The following is a 22,037-nucleotide window of genomic DNA, read 5'->3' as shown; positions in this document are numbered from 1 at the left end:
TCGTCTGATGTGGTGCGCATTTTTTATTTTGGGTGCGCATGCGCACCTGCGCACCAGTTATGTGCACCCCTGTATATATGTACAGTCTGACCACTTTACTGCACCTAACGCCACTTAACGACCAGCGTAGCGCGACTGCCTGCTTTGTGTGCGTCATCATGCTTCATCTCTTGCTGTCTGTTTGTGTGTTTTTTTGCTCTATATAATGTTGTGTTTGTGATGAGCCTTCATTCACATAAGTGTTGTTGCTCCCTTGCCACTGAACGTGTAGCCTCGATCTCCAGGCTTTTATTGTTTAGTTTTGCTAAAAAATAAAAGCCTGGACCAGCGTGTCGGTGTACCAGGTATGGGAAGTGGGGGAGGAGGGTGACATGGAAAAGACGCGCTGTGATTGGCCAGTAGTCAGGAAGCGCTTCCTGGCCAGTAGTCGGGAAGCGATACAGACCTCCCCAGAGTCGGAGGAGGCGTCTATAAATAAAACATTTTTATGTTTTTTTTAACTTTTATTGTCTCCGCCAGGCCGAAGGCATGGCGAGAGAGTATGTTTTACCCTCCGTCCGTCCGTCCGTGTGTCCGTCCGTGTGTGTGTGTGTGTGTGTCCCTCCCGTCTGTGTGTTACCACCTAATCTCCGGCACCGTTGGCCCGTTCACTCCGAAACTGTGCACACACACTCCCTGGATGCCAATTCAGAACCTCTGCCCCAATGTTTTCACATGGGCCTGTTATAGCGCCACCAGGAGGCCGATTTGTGCATTTTTACGTTACTCCTACAGATTTTATCCAAACGTCATGCAAATCGGTACACAGTATCTCTATAGTCATGTGATCAACACGGATCTGTCCGATTTCCCATATTCCATCCTCATTGCCTATGGTTGGCTTCCAAAGTTTGCAGGATTGGTCCGTTTTTAACAAAAAACCTCAAACTATGCACGCAGCTTGCGATTTCCGTGAAATTTCACACGCACATTCCCACTAGGCCGAGGAAGAAATGCCACCCTTTTCACATTGGCCTGTTATAGCGCCACCAGCAGGTCTAATTTAGCAAAACACATTTTTTGAACAAAATGCCTCAAATCATGAATGCAGTGTCTGATTGCCGTGAAAGACCTAAGAATAAATGGCACCCTTTTCACATTGGCCTATTATAGCGCCACCAGGAGGCCAGAATGACGTACCTGACCTGGCGGAGACCTGTGCTCCGAGGAGCACTTTTTCTAGTATGTCTATGCTCCTACGGGCTGGGGGGGCGGAGCTTGTCAGTAAGGGAGTGTTGGGCGGGAGGAGTAGGATGGAGGCTCTATCTACGTCCTCCCGGTGGGTGGTCCTCACTGGCAGGTGAGTCGGTAGGATACGACAGCAGTGACAACACACAGACGCGCGTGTGTGTGTGTGTGTGTGTGTGTGTGTGTGTGTGTGTGTGTGTGTGTGTGTGTGTGTGTGTGTGTGTGTGTGTGTGTGTGTGTGTGTGTTAGGGCTGTCAACTTTCGAATATTAATTTTCATATTTGAATATACACATTTTCCCAATATTCGAATAATATTCGAATATCGAATATTGGTTTGACAGCCCTAGTGTGTGTGTGGGGAGGAATTAAGTGAAAGTGTAATAATAATTCATGTTTTTTTGTTGTGCGTCTGTGCAGGAGTCTGAGGCCAGTGAGCACATCGGGGCGTCTTTGTCCTCCATAGATGATATGAAGGTACAGTAACCACTGTGAAGTCTGTCTTATACCTTTATACTGTATGTATGGTACAGTATACAGGTACACTGTTCATTTATTTTCTATAGATTTAGGCATTTATGCAGTGGCGTGCACAGACATTTTGAGTAAAAAATAAAAGGGCACCTTGCACGGCGCGCGGAACCGCCGGCTAACTCTTTGCCAAAAATAGCCGATCTACAAGCCCACAACGCCTCGTGCTGCGAGGCGTTGTGAGCTTGTAGATCTGCTATTTTTGGCTAAAGTTCTCCTCTGAAAAGGGATGCTAGGTTTTGAGTGGTTATGGTAAAAAGAAAAATCATATCACATAAAGATTTGGCGGACCCCCTGTAGTAACTCTGAGGACCCCCTAGGGGTCCCGGACCCCCTGTTGAAGACCCCTGCTGTAAACTGGAGTCTATCTGGGCACGTCCACCTAGAGTCTATCTGTGCACGTCCCTGCATTTATGCTTTTACTTTAAAAAAATAATTGCGTCCTGCTGATTTACACTGCAATTCTTACTGTATGTAGTTTTGTTGCCGTGTTCTAGGCCTGTCACAATTATTACATAATCGTCTAGTCGCAATTGTTTTTGCATAATCGTTTCCATTTTCAAATATTAAAAAAAAGCTGAAATTGACGCGTTGTAAGCTTGTAGATCAGCTATTTCTGCTTTTTTTTTTTTTTTACATGTATAAAATTATTAAATATGTCAATAATGTATTTTTCATGTTATTTGTCATATCTACCCTGTCACCGGCTTCGAATGCTATCAATGCATTGAATGGGAGATTATCACGTTTTATCAGACCATTGAATGGGCGAGTAGGCGACGAGTAGGCGATACACGGACCTACCCGCGATTTGTCAGACCATTCATTGGGCGTAATCAGGAGCTACTGACCTACTTTGTAGGCGGAGCAGTCCCCACAACAAGATGTACGATTCTGTGCCTATCGGTACATAACTCCAACGGCGCTGAGTAGGCTCAGGCGAGCGTCTCCAGTTCGCCTCAGGCGAGCGGCTCCAGTTCGCCTGAGACTGCGCGCCTCCGTCATGGTCCCAAACCAAAACAACCAAAACCGAAACTGAACGGAGTCATCTCCGTTGGTAGGTCAGTATGTCTTGATAACACCCAATGAATGGTACTTCGCCCATTCAATGGTCTAATAAAAGGTGATAATGTCCCATTCAATGCATTGATAGCATCCGAATCAGGTGACCCTGTGCAATTTTTGATTACGAAGCCTGAAAGGCTTCATACGTTCCAATGTTCAATGCCAAACTCCCGGGGCACTAGTTCCAGCAGGGGGCAGTGGCGAACGCTTGGTCTCAGAGAGCATACAGAACGTGTTGCCAGATTTTGCGTCATTCGTTCATTCATAGTTGTAATTTATTCACAAACTGCTCTGGTGTGATTTCTGTCTCCAGTCTGGGTTGCTCTCCAGGAGGTCTGAGAAGAAGGTCCAGGACCTCCTCCTCCTCAAGGAGCTGTCTCCTGCTGTCAGCCCACTGGAGGAGGAGGAGGAGGACCTGAAGGAGGCCACCAAACAGGAGGAGAAGGAGGAGAAGGAGCGGATGAGGAGGGCAGAGGCTGCTGAGAGGTCAGTATAGGGTTAACACCATCATTACATGGTGAATGGTGCATTTATTCATTGTGCCTTTTATCCCATTTTAGATGTCTTTTGGCTGTTCAAAAACAGCAGATATACAAGCTCATAGCGCGGCACCAAGTTTGATATTAGATATTTATACCTGTGATATATCTTTTATGTCTGTGTACCATAGTTTTCTTTCATTTACGATAATTTTAAGCCTCCGGTATGATAATTAACCCATTAAGACCTGAGGCCGATTCTACAAATATCTTCTAAATCAGAGGTCTTCAACAGGGGGTCCGGGACCCCTAGGGGGTCCTCAGAGTTACAGCAGGGGGTCCGCCCAAATCTTTGTGTGATATGATTATTTTGTTTTACCTTAACCACTTGAACCCAAGCATCCCTTTTCTGAGGAGAACTTTAGCCAAAAATAGCAGATCTACAAGCTCACAACGCCTCGCAGCTGCGAGGCGTTGTGAGCTTGTAGATCTGCTATTTTTGGCAAAGAGTTATAGGTGTACGGGGAAAAAAGAGCACCAAAAGTTCATCTGAAACACAATTGTATACAATATAGAGGGGGGTCCCTGTTTCATCTCTCTCTCAGCTAGGGGGTCCTAGGCCTGGAAACGTTGAAGACCCCTGTTCTACATCCTAACAGTTTTCTAAAAAGACGTATGTTGCTATAATATCAGTGGTTCTCCAACGTTTACATGTCTAGGCCCCCCAAAATGATATGTATTTGGCCCCTAGAAGCAAAGATTTGTGTAAAAGAAAATTGTTTTAGAAAATATATATATATATTCAAAGATTTGCTCAAATTTTCAGCTTTAAAAAAGAGATCTACAAGCTCATTGCGCTCAACCACTCCCACCCCGTCTCTCCCCCCAGGCGCATGCACGCCGCCGTCACGGTCGACCGCCCGGCCCCCAAGGTCGACTGGCTCCTCCTACACCAGTCCAGCCCCTCCCCCTCCCTCTCCAGCCCCTCCCACTCGGAGAGAGAGGTGGGCGTGCGCCCCAAGGCCGAGGGCCTCAGCGCCTCCCTGGCCCTCCAGAGGCCCGAGACGTCCAGGGGCCGCCAGGGGCCCCTCCGCACCTCCAGCACCCAGCTGGACGGCGGCGGCTCCTCCGACGGCCCCTTACGGGGCCAGAAGGTAAGGCCCCCCCTGTCACAGTTATTATTACTATCGGTGATGTGAAGAAGTACTCGCGTGTTTTACTTAAGTAAAAAAGTATCAATACTGCAATTAGGGATGGAGCTTGTTAATTCTTATTGATAATGAGCACCTTATTGATCCTGCTTATCGAACCGAGCTTTTATCGAGCCCACTATCGATCTTTTTCTATTATTAACACATGGGGTGCCAGAGTTTTATTAAAAAAGTGTACGTTGAGTGCCTGGATTTTTAACCATTTTTGAACCTTTTTCAAGTAGTCACAAAATATTTTCAGTGATCACCGTCCTCACGGTGATCCCCTCATTAAACACATAGAGGTCTTTTACAATCGGGGGAAAAAATGTTAAGACATTCGGTAATCCGTTCCATAGTTGCAGCCAGTTGAAAATAGTCAAGGCTGTGGGGGGACTGGTGTAGAGCTGGTGTAGAGCTGGTGTAGCGCCCAGGATCACTTAGGAAATTGGCACCGGGTGAAAAAAATGGGTTACAAAAATCGCAGGATAAAAACTTAGAAAAAAAGATACAGCTGATTTCCCCCCCAAAAAAAGCTAAACAGGAAGTGGATGGGGGCGATCACGCAATATCCTGGATCTGTTTGACTTGAGGGTGAAAATGGTCACTCGGGTGATATACAACAGCGCCCAAAAAATCTCGTCAATCTCGTCCTTGGCAGTGAATGAGTTAATTTGACATCTGCTGGCAGTCGTTCTTGATCACAGACAGCAATCAAAGCTGCTAATAAGCTAATCATTTCTTATATCTGGTCTAGAGGGGCGGGTTCAAAATCTCCGGAGAATAATTCCGGTGGATCCCATTAGTTCACCGATCTGTCCGTCAGCCCCTTTCCCCGCCCCGCGCCCCTCCTCCTCCCCCAATGTTGCAGCATTGAGAGCCCTGACGTCACAACATTTGGAGCGACGCCCACTGCACTCTGGTTGGTTGGGGAAATCACCCACTTCCTATTCGAGGAACGTCAACAGGCTGGTCCAGGCTCTTATTTTTGAGCAAAAAAATAAATAAAAGCCTGGAAATTTTAGTTGACTAAATATCATACGATTTTAGTCGACTAAATCTACAGTTGATTTAGTCGACTAAAATGTATTTTGCCGTTGCCTTGATGGCGTCCTAATGGCTGTTTTTACCATTAAGCTTACACTACAAGCTCACAACGCTTCTCAGTGCCACACGTTGTGAGCTTGTAGATCTCCTATTTTCAGAGCGCGACACCCGAGCGCAACCAAACATAAAATGACGCATATTTTAGTTCTACTGGATCTCTTCTCCACTAGTCCCTCCTTAACATTTTAGTCCAGTTTTTCTTTGTTGACGAAATTGTCAATATATGTAGGCCCAGTTTTAGTCATCATAGCTTAGTTTTTATTTAGTTTTTGTCAGTGAAAAAAGGCAGTCGACAAACATTTTTCGTAATAGTTTTTGTTGACGAAATCAACCCTGGTCAACACTGCCAGAGTTATTTCTGTCTGCGTCTGCGTTTTCGTTTGCGTTTGGTACCCGTCATGGCTGCCAGTTCCCAACTGATGTTGTGTGGGAGTTCAGACCGCTCCAGACCGTACTGAATAACCGCTAGCTTGCATAGCATCTTCAGACCAGGACTGAAGTCTAAGACATACAGGTCATCAGGGCTTTTGCCTTCTACAAAGAGGACGACTCGATCTCCAACCATGCAACAGAAAGAGATCCCATGCCTCATACACGGGAGTTTCCCCTTGGGCTCAGCCTTCTTCCAGGAGTTGGTCTTTGGACTGAATTTCCATAGTTTCCAGTATTTCAACATGTACAGCTCTCCGTTGTAGGCAAAGGATCCGTTGTAGGTTACGAGTGAATGAAGCCTGAATTTCTCTGGAAATTGTGCATAAGTCTTGCTAAGCCAACAGTTGGTCTCTGTGTCAAACACTCTGATGTTTTCGTAGTAGTATAATACAAACATCCTTTTCCCGATGATGGTGACAGAGTTACACCATGAATTTGGTTTTGGTGGTGTGCCTCCGGTGTTAATTAAAGACCAGACCATTGTGGTGGTGTCCAACTTGTAGATGTCATTAGTGTATCCAGTCAGCTGGGTGAATCCTCCATGGATATACATGGCCTTCCCCAAGACACATGCTGAGTGGTACTTCCTCCCCTCTGGAACAGTCCCAGAAACCCTGGGCTCCAACCATCTGTGGGTGTTGACATCAAATGCATAAAGCCTGTTGCAGTATTGCCACCCTCCCCAGATATAGACGGTATCTTCTATCAGCACAGCTGTGTGGTACCGGTGCTCGGAAGGAACCTCACAGGGACGTTCTCCTCTTGTAGTTGTCACTGGGGGCATCCTCATCCAGCGCAAAGAGACAGTGTTGAAAACGTTCACACACATCGGAGCCCTGTTGCCATAGTCGAGCCCTCCAAAGGTGAACACTTTGTGCCCCACTACAACAGCAGCTAGACCCTCTCTCTTTGGCCCTCCGCTCAGATGCATTGTCCAGCGGAACATTTCTCACACTGTAGTTTACAGTAAGTCTCGGCCCTGTAAACGTACAGTCCTAATGGGTGTGCTAGTGCTTATTATTGGTTCAGTGGCACAAATGACGAATCCACAAAGCCGATGAGTTGGGTTCGGCCAATCAAGGAAGCAGACGGCTGTTGATAGAGAATCGATTGCCAGAACAATCCCTCCAGTCCAGGCAGGTCGTGGTAATCCTCTGCGTTACAGTCTGTTCAGAAGTGCTAATGGGACATTTCCAGAAGTATCTACAAGCAGCTGGATTTGTTGTCAAAAGTTGCCGACGATCGATCTTAAAGGATATGGTTGTGATGACGAGGTTGTGATGTCATTGCGTGATGACGTCATGACGTAGAACACCCAATGACGTTACTCCAACTGGCTGTCGTCGGGTCGATGTCAGCATGTTATTTAAATGTGTTGTTAAACACATTAACTCCGGCCTCCCTTTTTTGGGTGTTTCATTATAACAGATGCCGGCCGTCAAAATGACGTGTTTTGAGCTTGTAGATTGGTTATTTCTGACTTTTTTGAACAATGTTGAAAGGGGGTTAATGCATGAAGAACAGCTGTAACCATATGTGTACAGCTCACACTTCAGGTAGGAAACCTATTAAATATTAATACAGTTCATCAGTGGTTATTAAGCTAGTTGGGCCAGTGCCCCCCCATATAATATCCCCCCCCCCCCAACAGAACCTCACTGTCCAACTAATATAAATAACTATCACCCTATTTCCATTATATGCACTATTATAACAGTTATCAGTTATCAAAATACATTAATCTTGGCCACATTTTATCCCCCTTCCAATCAGGATTCAGACCACATTTCTCTACAACCACAGCTACTTTAAAATTCACCAGTGCTGTGCTTTTGTCTTTTGAAAAAGGCCATCTTACTGGTGCAATGTTTGCTCAAGATACAGCCGATTTCCCCAAAAAAGCTAAACAGGAAGTGGATGGAGGGAAACTCTTTCAATCACAGCTGTGATAGACAACATTGCCATCTAGTGGAAAAAACAAAACAAAAAACAAATTCTCATCAAATCTCGCCTTGTTAGTGAATGAGATAATTTGACATCTAATGACTGTTGTTATTGATCACAAACAGAAATCAAAGCTGCTAATTTGGTGCAGGTACCAAACACGAATCATTCTTAGTAACTCTTTCACTGCCTGAGTAAAAAAAGTAAATAAAGCCCAGACTGCCAGCAATTTTTCGTTTTTCTTACCTTTTCAAGTAGTCACAGAATATTTATCTCCAGTATGATCGATCCCCTGATGGTTGCTAATCACCGAGGGTTTCACTGTGCTTCCGCGGGGGAAACAAAAATTTCATCGCGACCTCCCCCGTTGTTCGCTTGTTATACGCCGTTGAAAATAGCATTTCTCGCTAAAAATACATAGTAAAACACAGGAGCCGAGATACAGAATATTTCCCAAATACTTTAACTAGGAAGTGAATGGAGCAGTGAATCTTGGGCTCACGTTATCTCCCGGTTCTGATAATTTAAAAAAAAAAAAAAAGTTTTTCCATAAAATAAAAGTTGTCAATTACGTCCTTGGCAAGCTGGGCTTTACACGTCAATCATGTCCTTGTCCGTGAATGAGTAGACTGGAGGAGCCAGCCCTATCGAAGGTCTTGAAGGGCGGATCCAAAGCCTTGTGCTCGGTACCAGCTCCGCTTCCTATTGCTTCACCAATCTATGTCCCTGCCTCCCCTCCCCTCACCCCCGTCCCACCCCCGGCCTGTGCACGGAACACGCTGACGTCACCAAACGTAGAGTGACGCCCCTCTGCACTCTGATTGGTTAAGAGATAACAAGGTTTAGAAACCACCATTCCTGCAAGGTTCCCCCAGGCTTTTTTTCTTTTGAAACAAAAAAAAAGGCATGGATTTCCGAGGCTAGTGATTGAGTGAATGTTTCCGCCGTAGAATCTCTGCCAGCCAATCATCATGAATGCTGTTGTTACTTGCTGTGGACTCGGTACTAGTCATGGCAGCCAGTTCCCACCTGACGTCGTGTGGGAGTTCTGTCTGCTCCAGACCATACTGAATAACCGCTAGCTCGCATAGCATCTTCAGACCAGGACTTAAGCCTAAGACGCACAGGTCGTCGCCTCCTCCAAACAGGACGACACGATCTCCCATGCAACAGCCCATCCCACTCATGTCACACGGGCGTTTCCCCTTGGGCACAACCTTCTTCCAGGTGAAGGTCTCTGGACTGAACTTCCACAAGGTCGGTTTCCATGTTTCACCGCAAAACGTGTACAGCTCTCCGTTGTAGGCAAAGGCTGAATGAGGCATCCATCTTTCTGGAAGCGTTGCAGAAGGTGTGCTAAGCCAGCAGTCGGTCTCTGTGTCAAACACAAAGACGTTGTTGTTGTATAATACGAACATCTTTGTTCCGATTATGATGGTGGCAGAGTGACAGTATTGAAAATGTTGGATAGTGCCTCTGATATTGATTAAAGACCAGACCATTGTGGTGGTGTCCAACTTGTAGATGTCACTAGTTTCTCCATTCAGCAGGGTGCATCCTCCTTGGATATACATAACCTTCCCTAAGACACATGCTGAGTGGCGATACCTCCCCTCTGGAACAGTTCCAGAAACCCTGGTCTCCAACCATCTGTGGGCGTCGACGTCAAATGCATAAAGCACGTTGCAGTGAGGAAGACCTCCCCAGATGTATACGGTATCTTCTATCAGCACAGCTGTGTGGTACTCGCGCTCGGAAGGAACCTCACAGGGACGTTCTCCTCTCGTCACTGGGGGCATCTTCATCCAGCGCAAAGCAACCGCGTTGAAAACGTTCACACACATCTTGGCCCTGTAGCCATTGCAGAGCCCTCCAAAGGTGTACATCTTGTGCTCCACTGCAACGGCTGCTTGACCATCTCTCCTTTTCCCTCCGCTCACATGCAGCGTCCAGCGGAACATTTCTCACGCAGTAATTTACAGTAAGTCTCGGCCCTGTAATAGTACCGTCCTAATGGCCGTGCTAGTGCTTATTATTGGTTCAGTGGCACAAATGACTCACACAGTTTGACGAATCCACAAGGCCGACGAGTTTTAGCCTGGTAAACCCCTCGCTCCAACTGCTGATTGGCTGAAGGGGTTGTCAGTCAACGGTACTAATTGCGCCCAGCTCCTGGCCACACCCAAATTGCCCATACAAGCCTGTAGGCCAGACTAATTCCTGAAATCAAATGCAAATGAGATTTCCGGAAGGGGGTTACCAGGCTAGGTGACTTGGGTTTGGCCAATCGAGAAAGTCGATGGCAATCCGTCCAGTCCAGGCAGGTTGTGGTAATCCTCTGCGTTACAATCTGTTCAGAATTGCTCACCGGACATTTTCGGAAGTAACTATGAGCAGCTGGATTTGTTGTCAAAAGTTGCTGACGATCGATCTTAAAGGACATGGTTGTGATGACGACGTTGTGATGTCATTGATGTGATGACGTCATGACGTAGAACACCCAATGACGTTACTCCAACCGACTGTTGCCGGGTAGATGTCAGCATGTCAATAACACACTCACTGCCAGGTATTAATTAATTATTAATTCACCCGTGACTGCCAGCGTTATTCACCTTATTTTGCATTCTGCATAATGAGTACTTTCTACTTTTGGTACTTTAAGTACATTTTGATACCAATACTTTTGTACTTTTACATAAATTCTGAATTCCGGACTTGTAACCTGTTTTACTTTTACTTTACTTAAAGGAGTTGTTCACCCAAAAAAGTACGTATTTTCACATTACACACCGCGTGAAGCATGAAGTTTGTTATTCCTAAGCAAACATTGTATTACCGGCGGAAAGACACTAATGTCTCCGGTAGGTGACTACCGGAAATACACCCGGTCATCAAATTATTGTCTCAGGAATGCGCCAAAAACAAAATAGTCTCCATGAATTCAAGGTTTCATGGGGTGTGTAATTGATAGAAAATACGTAATTGTTTGGGTGAGCTATTCCTTTAAGTAAAAAAGAATGGTCCTTTTTTTCACCACTGCACTGAACTAACATGGTCACATGGTGTGGTTCACAGCCCTACCAGGAGCAGCCCGGCCACAGGAGAGACGAGGAGGAGGAGGAGGAGAAGAGGAGAAGGAAGGAAGAGGAGGCGGAAGGAGAGAAGAAGAGGAGGAGGAGAGAGGAGAGCGAACGGGAGAGGAGGGAGAGAGACGAGGAGGAGGAAAGGAGGAAGGAGAAGGAGACGGAGCTGAGGGAGGAGAAGGAGACGAGGACGCGTCTCCTGAGCGAGGAGCTGAGGAGAGGAGAGCAGGAGGAGGAGAGGAGGCTGAAGGAGGAGAGCGAGGAGCGAGTCAGGTGTGTGTCTGACACTTTTTTATTTATTTATTTATTTCTTCGGCTATTCAAAAATGGGAGATCTACAAGGATGTGAATTAAAGTTCTCACTCGCCAAGACTGATTTCAGTCATTTGGATTCCATAGAAGCCAGAATGTCTTCTATGGAAGCATGTTGTGCAGCAAAAATAGCCGATCTACAAGCTCTCAATGCGTCTGCGACACATTGAGAGCTTGTAGAAAGGCTATTTTTGGTTATTTTAAGGTTAAATTGGTCAAACTAGCAATATATCCTGAAGCATCTTCCACAATATGTTAAATCGTCTCTGATATTTCATATAAAAGCAAACCATCTGTGATTTCTTCACATTGTTGGCAGTATGTGGAACAGCAGGAACAATATCACTAAAGCGTCCTAATTTTACATATAGGGTGCGTTTCGGAAATACAGCACTGAGCGCACTGGCCAATACAAACTAATAGAAATACAGCACTGAGCGCACTGGCCAATACAAACTAATAGAAATACAGCACTGAGCGCACTGGCCAATACAAACTAATAGGCGAGTGCGCTCCGGCGAGCAATTTCCGAACGCACCCATTGTGTTCATTGTTTAGGAATCGGCGCTAGTGTGTGTGTGTGTGTGGGGGGGGGGGGGGGTCGTTTCACACTGTTTCACAAATCGCACATTATGACATTTTCAGTCGTGAGATTTTATTTTGCTTTAATCCATGTCGAGTTTGTAGATCTGCTACTTTTGAAAAATCTTGAAAATGTTTACACATTTTTGGTTTTAATTATATGTTTTAGAGCAAACATTTGTAACTCAAATCTTTGCTTCTGGGGGATTCTACAAATGTTGCTATATATCAGTGGTTCTCGAACTTTTTTGTGTTTTGCCGCGGATCAAAATATTTTGTTCCAGGGACACCCAGAAAAACAGATGTTCGCTTTAAAAAAATATAATACTAGATATAATACTAGATTTGCATAGATTTTCACGGTTAAAAAAAAAAAAAAAGTAGATCTACAAGCTCATAGTGCGGCACTCAAGCTTGTATATCGGCTATTTTTGAATAGCCAAATAATTGCTAAAATGACACAGATGTGTTCCCGGTCTTAATGGGCTAAAACCCATCTGGGGTCATTTAGATATTTAGATATTTTATATTCATTTGATCAGACACGTCCCCCTCAACTTCAAACTCCATTTGAACAATTTAGGCATGTTACGATTTATCGTAAATCGATTAAAATCGATTCAAACTGGTGAAAATTTAAATCGATTTAATACAAAATGTATCGCGATGTTAACAGCAGAGGGCACGTAATAAAAAAAGAAGAAAATACAGGATCTTTGTAAGAGAATTGATCCAAAAATAGTTTTCAGTTTGCTACTGTATAGGGCATCGCAGTTGCGGCCACTTCCGGGTTCCACTGCAAAATACTCAATGAATTTTTACCATTGACTTTTCCAAAAATAATTTTGTGTTTAAAAAAAACGCGACAAACCGTATTGTGAACCTAGTAGCGTGATTCGAATCGTATCGTGAGTTGAGGGAATCATTACGTGCCTATAGAGCACCGATGTCTGACGTAATTTACACATCCTACCTGGTTCGCAGTTTTCCACCCCCGTTCTGAATCCCCATAGACGTCTTTAATATCACGTCAAATAAGAACTGTGTTCCAAAAATAAACAAATGACCCCGGCGGTTTGACTCTTATGGATATGAAGCATCAACTGACGGTGAGAAAACGATAATGTTACTTCCGCCGAAGTAGTTACATTTTCGCCAGAAATAGACTGTATCAAATGTAAGTGACTGACTATCATAAACGATACAGAACCTCCTCCCTGACAATATCACAGAGACAGTTTGTTTATTTTTGGACCACAATTCTTATATGAGACGATTCTAAGATGACCCAATGTTATTCTCCATAGAGACATTACTTTACCAACCTGGGGATGAACGAGTGACGTCAGGACTTCTGTACTCTATGATCAATGTTAGACTCATTAGAACACACGTCTCTGCTTCTGGTGACTGATACTGTCCTTCTAATGAATGTTAGACTCCTTCTAGTGCGTGAGGAGGCCCTTGTTCTTTCAGTTACTTTTTCCCTTTCATTGAAATGAAAACATGCAGGTCCCTGCGTCAGCGTCTACAGACTAAGAGGAGAGAGGAGGAGGACAGACTGAACCAGGAGGCTGAGAGAAGACTGCAGGAGTTGAGGGACAACACTGAGAGAGACACCGAGACACAGAGACGCACGCTGAGGTTACACACACGCGCACGCACACGCACGCGCATTTGGCTGCGGACCCCCATCTGAAAATGTTTTATGCCAGAAGAGAAGATTTAACCCTCATGTTGGTCCTTCACATGAAAACATTTGACAAACACTGATATTTTAGCAACATACGTATTTTTTTTTTAACTATTAGGATTTAGAAGATTTTTTTTTAATCCCCCAGAAGCAAAGATTTGAGTTACAAAAAAAAAAAAAGTGCAAAAAAAAAAATCTAGATTTTTTGTGAATGGCTGTTGAATATAGTTATAGTTCTCGACAGGAAACAAGTGTTTTTCGAAATCCTTTACCATTAGATCGGACGAGACTGGGTTTGTTGTGATCATGTTATTTCTGGGTCTACTAATATCCAGAAGTCATAGGATCACTCATAGGTTTTACTAGCCCTCACCATGCCAAGAGAAATGGATGTTATATGGCTAACACCGATTTTTAGAGTTAATTATTTACTTTATTTATTGATGTGGAGTTATGCTTGTCACATCGACCCTCCGTTCTTTAATTATTGGCTGTTGAACATAGCTTGTTCTCGCCAAAAACGCAGAAAAAAACAAGAAAGCAGAGAAACATCTATTTTTCTAAATCCTCTAACATTAGATGGGACAGGGCTGGGTTTGTTGTGATCACGTTATTTCCGGGTCTACTCTTCTTCGGAAGTCATAGGATCACTCATAGGTTGGCGAAGAGCGCCCTCTAGCGCAGTGGTTCTCAAACTTTTTCATGTCAAGGACCCCCAAATTGACACTTATTAGCCCGCGGACCCCCATTTCAAAAGATATGCCAGGGACCCCCATAAGAGAAGATTTTTTACGGCTCTAGCGGTGATTCTCAATCATTTTAATTTCAAGGACCCGCAGTTTGACATGCATTAGGGCTACGGACCCCCATTTAATGGCATTTCTATCACTTGGACCGCAATTTATATTGTAAAATCTATGTCAATTTAACTCTGAGAGTGTACAAATGGAACCAAATGGACCCTAACGGGTCCATTTGGTTCCATTTGTACACTCTCAGAGTTACAGACCCATAAGGGTCCATTTGGTTCCATTTGTACACTCTCAGAGTTACAGACCCATAAGGGTCCATTTGGTGCCTAATCTATTATTTAGCTGGGGACCCCCTGGAACTCCCTCAAGGACCCCTGGGGGTCCCCGGACCCCACTTTGAGAACCAATGCTCTAGCGTATACACTGAAAACACTGTTTTGACATGTTACACGTCATTGTCACTACACACTAGTAATACAAGTGTGTGTGTGTGTGTGTGTGTGTGTGTGTGTGTGTGTGTGTGTGTGTGTGTGTGTGTGTGTGTGTGTGTGTGTGTGTGTGTGCGCGTGTGTGCGTGTGTGTGTGTCCACAGGGAGGAGAGCGAGGCGGCGCTCAGGGAGTTGCGCGCCGCGACGGAAGCGGCGCGAGCGGAGGAACGCGATAGGCTGGAGGCCCAGAGGAGGCGGGACTCGGAGAGTCTGAGGGCGGAGCTGGAGCAGGAGGCCCAGTCGGAGAGGAGGAGACTACAGGGAGAGAAGAAGGACAAACTTGGAAGCTCCGTCACACAGGAGGTGTGTGGGACCCTATGGGAACTCTGAACATGTTCTGTGATCTTGTAGATCTGATGATTGCTGGTGCACGGCTACGAATAAATGACACGTTTTATTGTGTGTGTGTGTGTGTGTGTGTGTGTGTGTGTGTGTGTGTGTGTGTGTGTGTGTGTGTGTGTGTGTGTGTGTGTGTGTGTGTGTGTGTGTGTGTGTGTGTGTGTGTGTGTGCGTGCGTGCGTGCGTGCGTGCGTGCGTGCGTGCGTGCGTGCGTGTACATAAAGGTAAGAAGCATTGATAGGAAGAGTGAGTTGATGAGCCCACGACCTGAACATCAGCTGGTAGAGTACCAGCGAGAGGTGAGAGTGGAAAACACACTCTACATGTCCTGTCCTCTACCCTGAACTAACTGACTAGACCCTCCAGAAAAATGCGATTATGCGATCGCAGAATTTACCGCATAGCCTAATCAGCAAAATGCCGCATAATATTGCGGGGGTAACGTTTTTTTAAAAAGGCCGCATCGCATCGCATAATATGCGCATCGCAATGCATAGTATGCGCTTTGCATTGCATATTTCCGCATATTTCGCAACTTTTCACATTTCACATTTTTCGCAACTTATCACATATTCCGAATTTTGCCGCATATTTCGCAACTTTCCGCATTTTCACCGCATAAAATTGCAAAAAAAAAACATATTTTATCGCAAAATCAAGGATTTTAGCCCGCATAATGAAGAGTTTTAGCCCGCATAATGAAGAGTTTTAGCCCGCATAATGAAGAGTTTTAGCCCACATAATCAAGGATTTTTTCCCACGTTTTTCTGGAGGGTCTAACTGACTAACTAGTAATGCTAACTAACTAACTCACCAACCATTACATGTCTTCTACCCTGAACTAGACTAACTCACCATCTTCATCACATGTAGTTTATAAATAGCTAAACACAAAGCCACCGGAAAACATGCAGTACTAAAACAAAAAAGCCCAATAAACAAGTTGTAGGTTTGAGACCCAGTTTGGGTCTCAACTCATAGAGGCTCAAGAAGCCTGATAATGGATGATAAAACACGCACGCACGCACGCACACACACACACACACACACACACACACACACACACACACACACACCTGCACGTACAGCACGTATCATTTCTCATCTCTTTAATATAACATCCAATGGGAATGGAGAACACACTACTAAAACAGAGTCATGTGATCACTGTCAGCTGACTGACGTGCTGCTGGAGGTGCGAGAGGAAGTGCAGCGTGAACACGACAGGAAGCTGGAGCAGCTGAGAGACGACCACCGCCGGGAGCTCAACCTCATCAGAGAGACGCACCTGGATGAGGTTCGTTAAACACTTCATTTGTTAAAACACCTGGAATAAGGTTAATTAACACTTCTATAGGGCATAGCAGTGGTGGCCATTTTCTGGTTCCACTCCAAAAAAGTGCATTTTGCATTTTACCCATAATTTCCGGGGAAAAAAATTATATCAATTATGTTAAAGAACAACTTTGTTTTTTTACAACCAAGGTTTATGTTTTAGATTGTAATTAAAGTAAATAAAAGATGAGTGTTCAAAATTTTAAATTTACTGCTTTCTATAATTTTAGCAATTTTCACGATTTTTTTTTTACAGTGGGCATTCTGTCCGGTGGCTAAATATGACTTTTGTTACACAATAACCCGGCGTTTTCTTTATTATTATTTACACTAGCTCTTCTAGCACCCAATAACTCACATCTGGCCATCAAAGACCACAAGACCTTTTTTATTGTGTAAAAAAAGACATATTTAGCCACTGGACAGAATGCCCCCGCCCACTGTAAAAAAAAATCGCGAAAATTGCTAAAACTATAGAAAGCAGTAAATGAAAGAAAAAAAATCACACCCAGTGTGAATTGGGTGGTGTGTGGTCATCACAACATGACTCACTTAAAAAAAACATAAATATGTTTTTTTAACACTTCACCTGCCAGAGTTATTTAAAATTTTTAGCTGTTGTCTGCCAGAGATTTTTCATTGAAATTTAAAAAGTACTCAGGAGCCGAGATACATCATTTTTAGGTGTTTAAGTTAACAAGGAAGTGGATGGGAGTCTTTTCCTTCGAAAAATCATATCTCCTTGGTCTTTGGGTCAAATTGAAGAAAATATTTAAATATTTTTTCAGTTTTTTCAATAGAACGCGTTTATGCGTGATTGGCGGCCAAGTGCGCTATTTAATAGATCGCATTTATGCGTGATTGGCAGTAATTGAGTTAAGTCCATACTGCTATTCATAGGGCTTCACATGTGTCATGTGTTTCGCTAGCCAATCACAGTCCTGAATTTTCAAAGTCAGCCAATCACATTACAGCTAGTGGTGATGACACTAGCTGTAATGTGATTGGCTGACTTTGCAAAAGTATAGATTTGCATTGACTGTGGAAGGGTTAGGGTTGTAGACTGCGTTGTAGACTATTGGCCAATCACGGTGCAGGATTGGTCAGTGTCCAAACCTCACTCATAGGGGGGTGGTTACACCGCCCCAAAAATAACACTCATCTTTTATTTACTTTACTTACAACCTAAAACATAAACCTTGGTTGTAAAAAAAATAAAGTTGTCCTTTAAGCCTAGAATCAAGGCATCCAGGGTCCTGGTGAATCATGACCAAAAACATTTTATTCTGTGAAAAAAGATTTTAGAACATGTCAAAACAAAGGGTATTTATTAAATATAGTATATCATATAATTAAATATTACAAAAAAATTCTTGATTCTAGGCTTAAGATAATTGATAGAGATATTTTTGGAAATCTCTATGGGGAAAAATGCATGGACTATTTTTGAGTGGAACCAGAAAATGGCCGCCACTTCTATGCCCTATAGGCCTGTCACAATTATTACATAATCGTTGAATTGCAATTATTTGAGATAATCACAATTATGTTTCCATAATCGTCTTAATCGTTTCCATGTTGAAAGATGTTCACACTTTTTCAAATACTCAAATACGTGTGTGTGTGTGTGTGTGTGTGTGTGTGTGTGTGTGTGTGTGTGTGTGTGTGTGTGTGTGTGTGTGTGTGTGTGTGTGTGTGTGTGTGTGTGTGTGTGTGTGTGTGTGTGTGTGTGTGCACAGGAGTCTGCTCAGAGGGAGCGCCTGGCGTCCTCACTGCAGGAGGACAGAGAGCGTCTGCAGACCTCACACACCTCACACCTGGAGAGACTACAGCTGCAGCTGGACGCACACACACGAGACGCACAACTCACACACACGCGCAAGGTGGGCTGACTCACACACGCACGCACGCACGCACACACACACACACACACACACACACACACACACACACACACACACACACACACACACACACACACACACACACACACACACACACCACACACACACACACACACACACACACACACACACACACACAAGGTGGGCTGACTCACACACACACACACACACACACACACACACACACACACACACACACACACACACACAAGGTGGGCTGACTCACACACACACACACACACACACACACACACACACACACACACACCACACACACGCAAGGTGGGCTGACTCACACACACATACACACACACACACACACACACACACACACACACACACACAAGCTCACAACACGTCGCAACGTGACACGTTGTGAGCTTGTAGATCTGCTATTTTCAGAGCGCAACACCCGAGCGCAACCAAACATAAAATGACTTGTCTTTTAGTTCTACTGGATCTCTTCTCCACTAGATCCCTCACTAACATTTTAGTCTAGTTTTTATTTGCTGACAAAATTGTCAGTATATTTAGTCTCAGTTTGAGTCATCATAGCTACATTTTTATTCAGTTTTTATTTCGTTTTCGTCAGTGAAAAAAGGTAGTCGACGAACATTTTTCCTTAGGTCCTAGAGTTCAAAACTTTCCATCCCTATCCGAGTTCATCCGTTTTGTTCACATTTCTCCCCCTTTTCCGTTCCCCTTCACTGGCTTCCGGTTTCTGCCCCGCACCCAGAACAAAACACGGACACTGGCCTACAAGGTAACCAAAGGCATGGCAACCCCCCCATGATGCCTTCAAGGCGCTGACCCAACCCTTACAACCCTTACTACCACTCACTTAGATCAGCTAACCCTGTCCGAAAACACCCTGGACAACGCTCCACACGTCTCCACACGCCCTAGACTCTTCTCCCTTCACTAAAACACCCTGGACAACGCTCCACACATTCCTAGACGCTTCTCCCTTCCCTAAAACACCCTGGACAACGCTCCACACGTTCCTAGACTCTTCTTCCTTCCCTAAAACAGCCTGGACAACGCTCCATATGTCCTAGACTCTTCTCCCTTCCCTAAAACAGCCTGGACAACACTCTACATGTCCTAGACTCTTCTCCCTTCCCTAAAACACCCTGGACAACGCTCCACGCGTCCTAGGCGCAGTCAGAACTGCAGACTCACTCCCAATGTTGTGCCATAGTCAGGCATGTGATAGCTGTTGTTACAAGTGGCTAAGCCATCCTTTGTGTTGACGGTGCTTAACTCCTTGGGTTGCATTTGAACTCCATGTGTTCGTCCCTCCATGCAGGAGTCAGAGCTTCAGGACCTGGCAGGTCAGTTAGAGCTGAAAGCCAAAGAGCTGAAGAACCAGGAGGACCTGCTACAGACCAAGGTGATCACACACATACACACACTGTCTTAATGAGCTTTGCACATTGGTCCGTGTATTTCTTTTTAGCCCGAAATGTGTTTCTTTTTTGGGGACCAGGTTTGATTTTCAGCGTTTTTCGCATCCTCTTGCATGTATGTTGCAGTGTTTTCAGGCTGTGACCTGCAGCCTGTGGATTCAGGAAAGGCTCATAGCTCACCATTTTTTTTGATGGGAGTCATGGAATGATACTGTGTGTGTGTGTGTGTGTGTGTGTGTGTGTGTGTGTGTGTGTGTGTGTGTGTGTGTGTGTGTGTGTGTGTGTGTGTTTATGAAAATGTATGTGGGTTTATGAAATCATGCGAGCCCTGCATATTCTGCATGTTTTGTGCGAAATAATGCTATTACTGTGGTGAATATGCGCCTTTTTTGTAAAAAATGACCCCCGCATAACCATTTTGCTGATCATACAATCAATTCTGCCATCGCAGAATCACGCTTTTCTGGAGGAACTATGCCTACTGTAAACCATATATGGGCATAGCGATCGGACGGTTCTAGACAACCGCATATCCGAACAACTCAGTCCTCGCCGATGGCGCGTGCCGAGTTTGAAGTATGTCGGTCCCATATATGTGTATGATAATATGGTCATAACAATCAGATCTGCGGTTCTGGACAAACGGATCTCTATGTACAGTATATGCCTATACGGGCGTATCAGCCGTGGTTCTGGACAACCGCCGCATCCGCTTCTCCAGATACGTGAATAACAAGACGGACGTACAGAGATTCCGTGCATTTATTGTAAGATAATACAATAAACTAACCTTAGCCTTGCCTACTTGTTGTCAATTCATCGTACGAGCTCTTGTTTTATTGGATCTTGATTAGTTGATACACTTATTGGTTTTAGCTCATGCTCATTTGATTTTCCTATGTGTCTCATCTGTTTAAGACAGTAGGTAGCTGATATATTGCACTTTTACCTTAGCACTAGGTATACTCTTAGTTTCTTGTTTTAGAAGAGAATGCACTTAAAGGAGACACACCATGAATTTAAAAAAAAAAATTGATATTTAATATCATATGGTGTATGTCCCTCAAACCATTTTCAAAAGGTTTGAGCCTAAATCAACACTCAGATATACTCATCCCAAGTCAATTCTCTCAGGCTTATAAAGCACTTTCAGCTGCAATACCAAAACGTCCTGTTGGGCAGAGGGGTGCTACTGAGCAATACTAAATACTCAGAATACATCAAAATACATGGGCAGAAAGTTTGGTGATGTAAGCAAACTTGCCATTCTGAGATGGCCTGTTCAGACACGCCCATTTTGAAAATCTCTGAAATGAGAATGAATGACTGAATGTTAAAAAAAAATATTTTTCGGGGTACAAGAGACACTGGGGAGCCCAAAAAATACAAAAAAAATAAAAAAAAAAGTGAAATTCATGGTGTGTCTCCTTTAACCCATGAAGACCTGGAACGCATCTGTGTGACACTTTGATTTGAGCTAAAAAGCATTATTTTACGCTTTGTTTATTCAAAAATAGCAGATATACAAGCTCATAGCGCGGCACCGAGTGCCACGCTATGAGCTTGTAGATCTTCTATTTTAGAAAAATCATGAAAATGTGTGCAAATCTTTGAATATGTATTGTTTTAAAGCGAACATTTGTAACTCAAATCTTTGCTTCTGGGGGGTCCCTGGAACAACATATTTTGAGATGGGGGTCCGCGGCCAAATACATATACGTTTGGGGGTCCTTGACATGGAAAAGTTAGTGCACCACTGTTACTGAAACATACGTGTTTTTCAGAATACTGTTGGGATTTAGAAGACATTTGTAGAATCGGCTTCAGGTCTTAATGGGTTAAGACTTCTGGTACTAGATGACTGTAATGTAATGTAATAATACGCATCGTAGTCGGTGTACAAGGTGGTATCGATTTATGGACTAAAAAAAGTCTGTTATTTTCGCATATGAAAACACAGACTTCAGTGGGCGAGATCCTTCCTTTATGTACAGTCAGACTAATGACATCCATCCCAGACTCACTGATATATACCATGTTGTGGTTCATTTGCTCTCTGGCAGGCGGCAGACCTGAAGAGGAAGAGGAAGCAGCTGATGGGGGAAGAGGAGGAGACGGACAGAGGCATGGAGGTGGGGCTTCAACTTCTAGTCCAGAGGTTCT

The 22,037-nt window shown here is 44.2% G+C and overlaps 1 protein-coding gene across 1 annotated transcript in view; it reads left to right on the top strand.

Moving 5' to 3' along the window:
- cep164 (centrosomal protein 164) overlaps positions 1 to 22,037 on the top strand; it is a 79,006-nt gene that overhangs the window by 17,425 nt on the left and 39,544 nt on the right. The window contains exons 9-19 of the mRNA XM_084065215.1: positions 1,647 to 1,703; positions 3,136 to 3,308; positions 4,191 to 4,455; positions 11,053 to 11,333; positions 13,467 to 13,598; positions 14,992 to 15,190; positions 15,451 to 15,525; positions 16,401 to 16,523; positions 18,301 to 18,444; positions 19,775 to 19,858; positions 21,938 to 22,006. Of these exons, the coding sequence (XP_083921341.1) occupies positions 1,647 to 1,703; positions 3,136 to 3,308; positions 4,191 to 4,455; positions 11,053 to 11,333; positions 13,467 to 13,598; positions 14,992 to 15,190; positions 15,451 to 15,525; positions 16,401 to 16,523; positions 18,301 to 18,444; positions 19,775 to 19,858; positions 21,938 to 22,006 (1,602 nt within the window). The remainder of the gene's footprint in view (positions 1 to 1,646; positions 1,704 to 3,135; positions 3,309 to 4,190; positions 4,456 to 11,052; positions 11,334 to 13,466; positions 13,599 to 14,991; positions 15,191 to 15,450; positions 15,526 to 16,400; positions 16,524 to 18,300; positions 18,445 to 19,774; positions 19,859 to 21,937; positions 22,007 to 22,037) is intronic.

Source organism: Gymnoscopelus microlampas, assembly GCF_963454915.1.
Source record: "Gymnoscopelus microlampas genome assembly, chromosome: 8".
NCBI lineage: Eukaryota > Metazoa > Chordata > Actinopteri > Myctophiformes > Myctophidae > Gymnoscopelus > Gymnoscopelus microlampas.
Note: the sequence above shows the minus strand (reverse complement) of the source record. Positions and strands in the feature narration are given on the sequence as shown.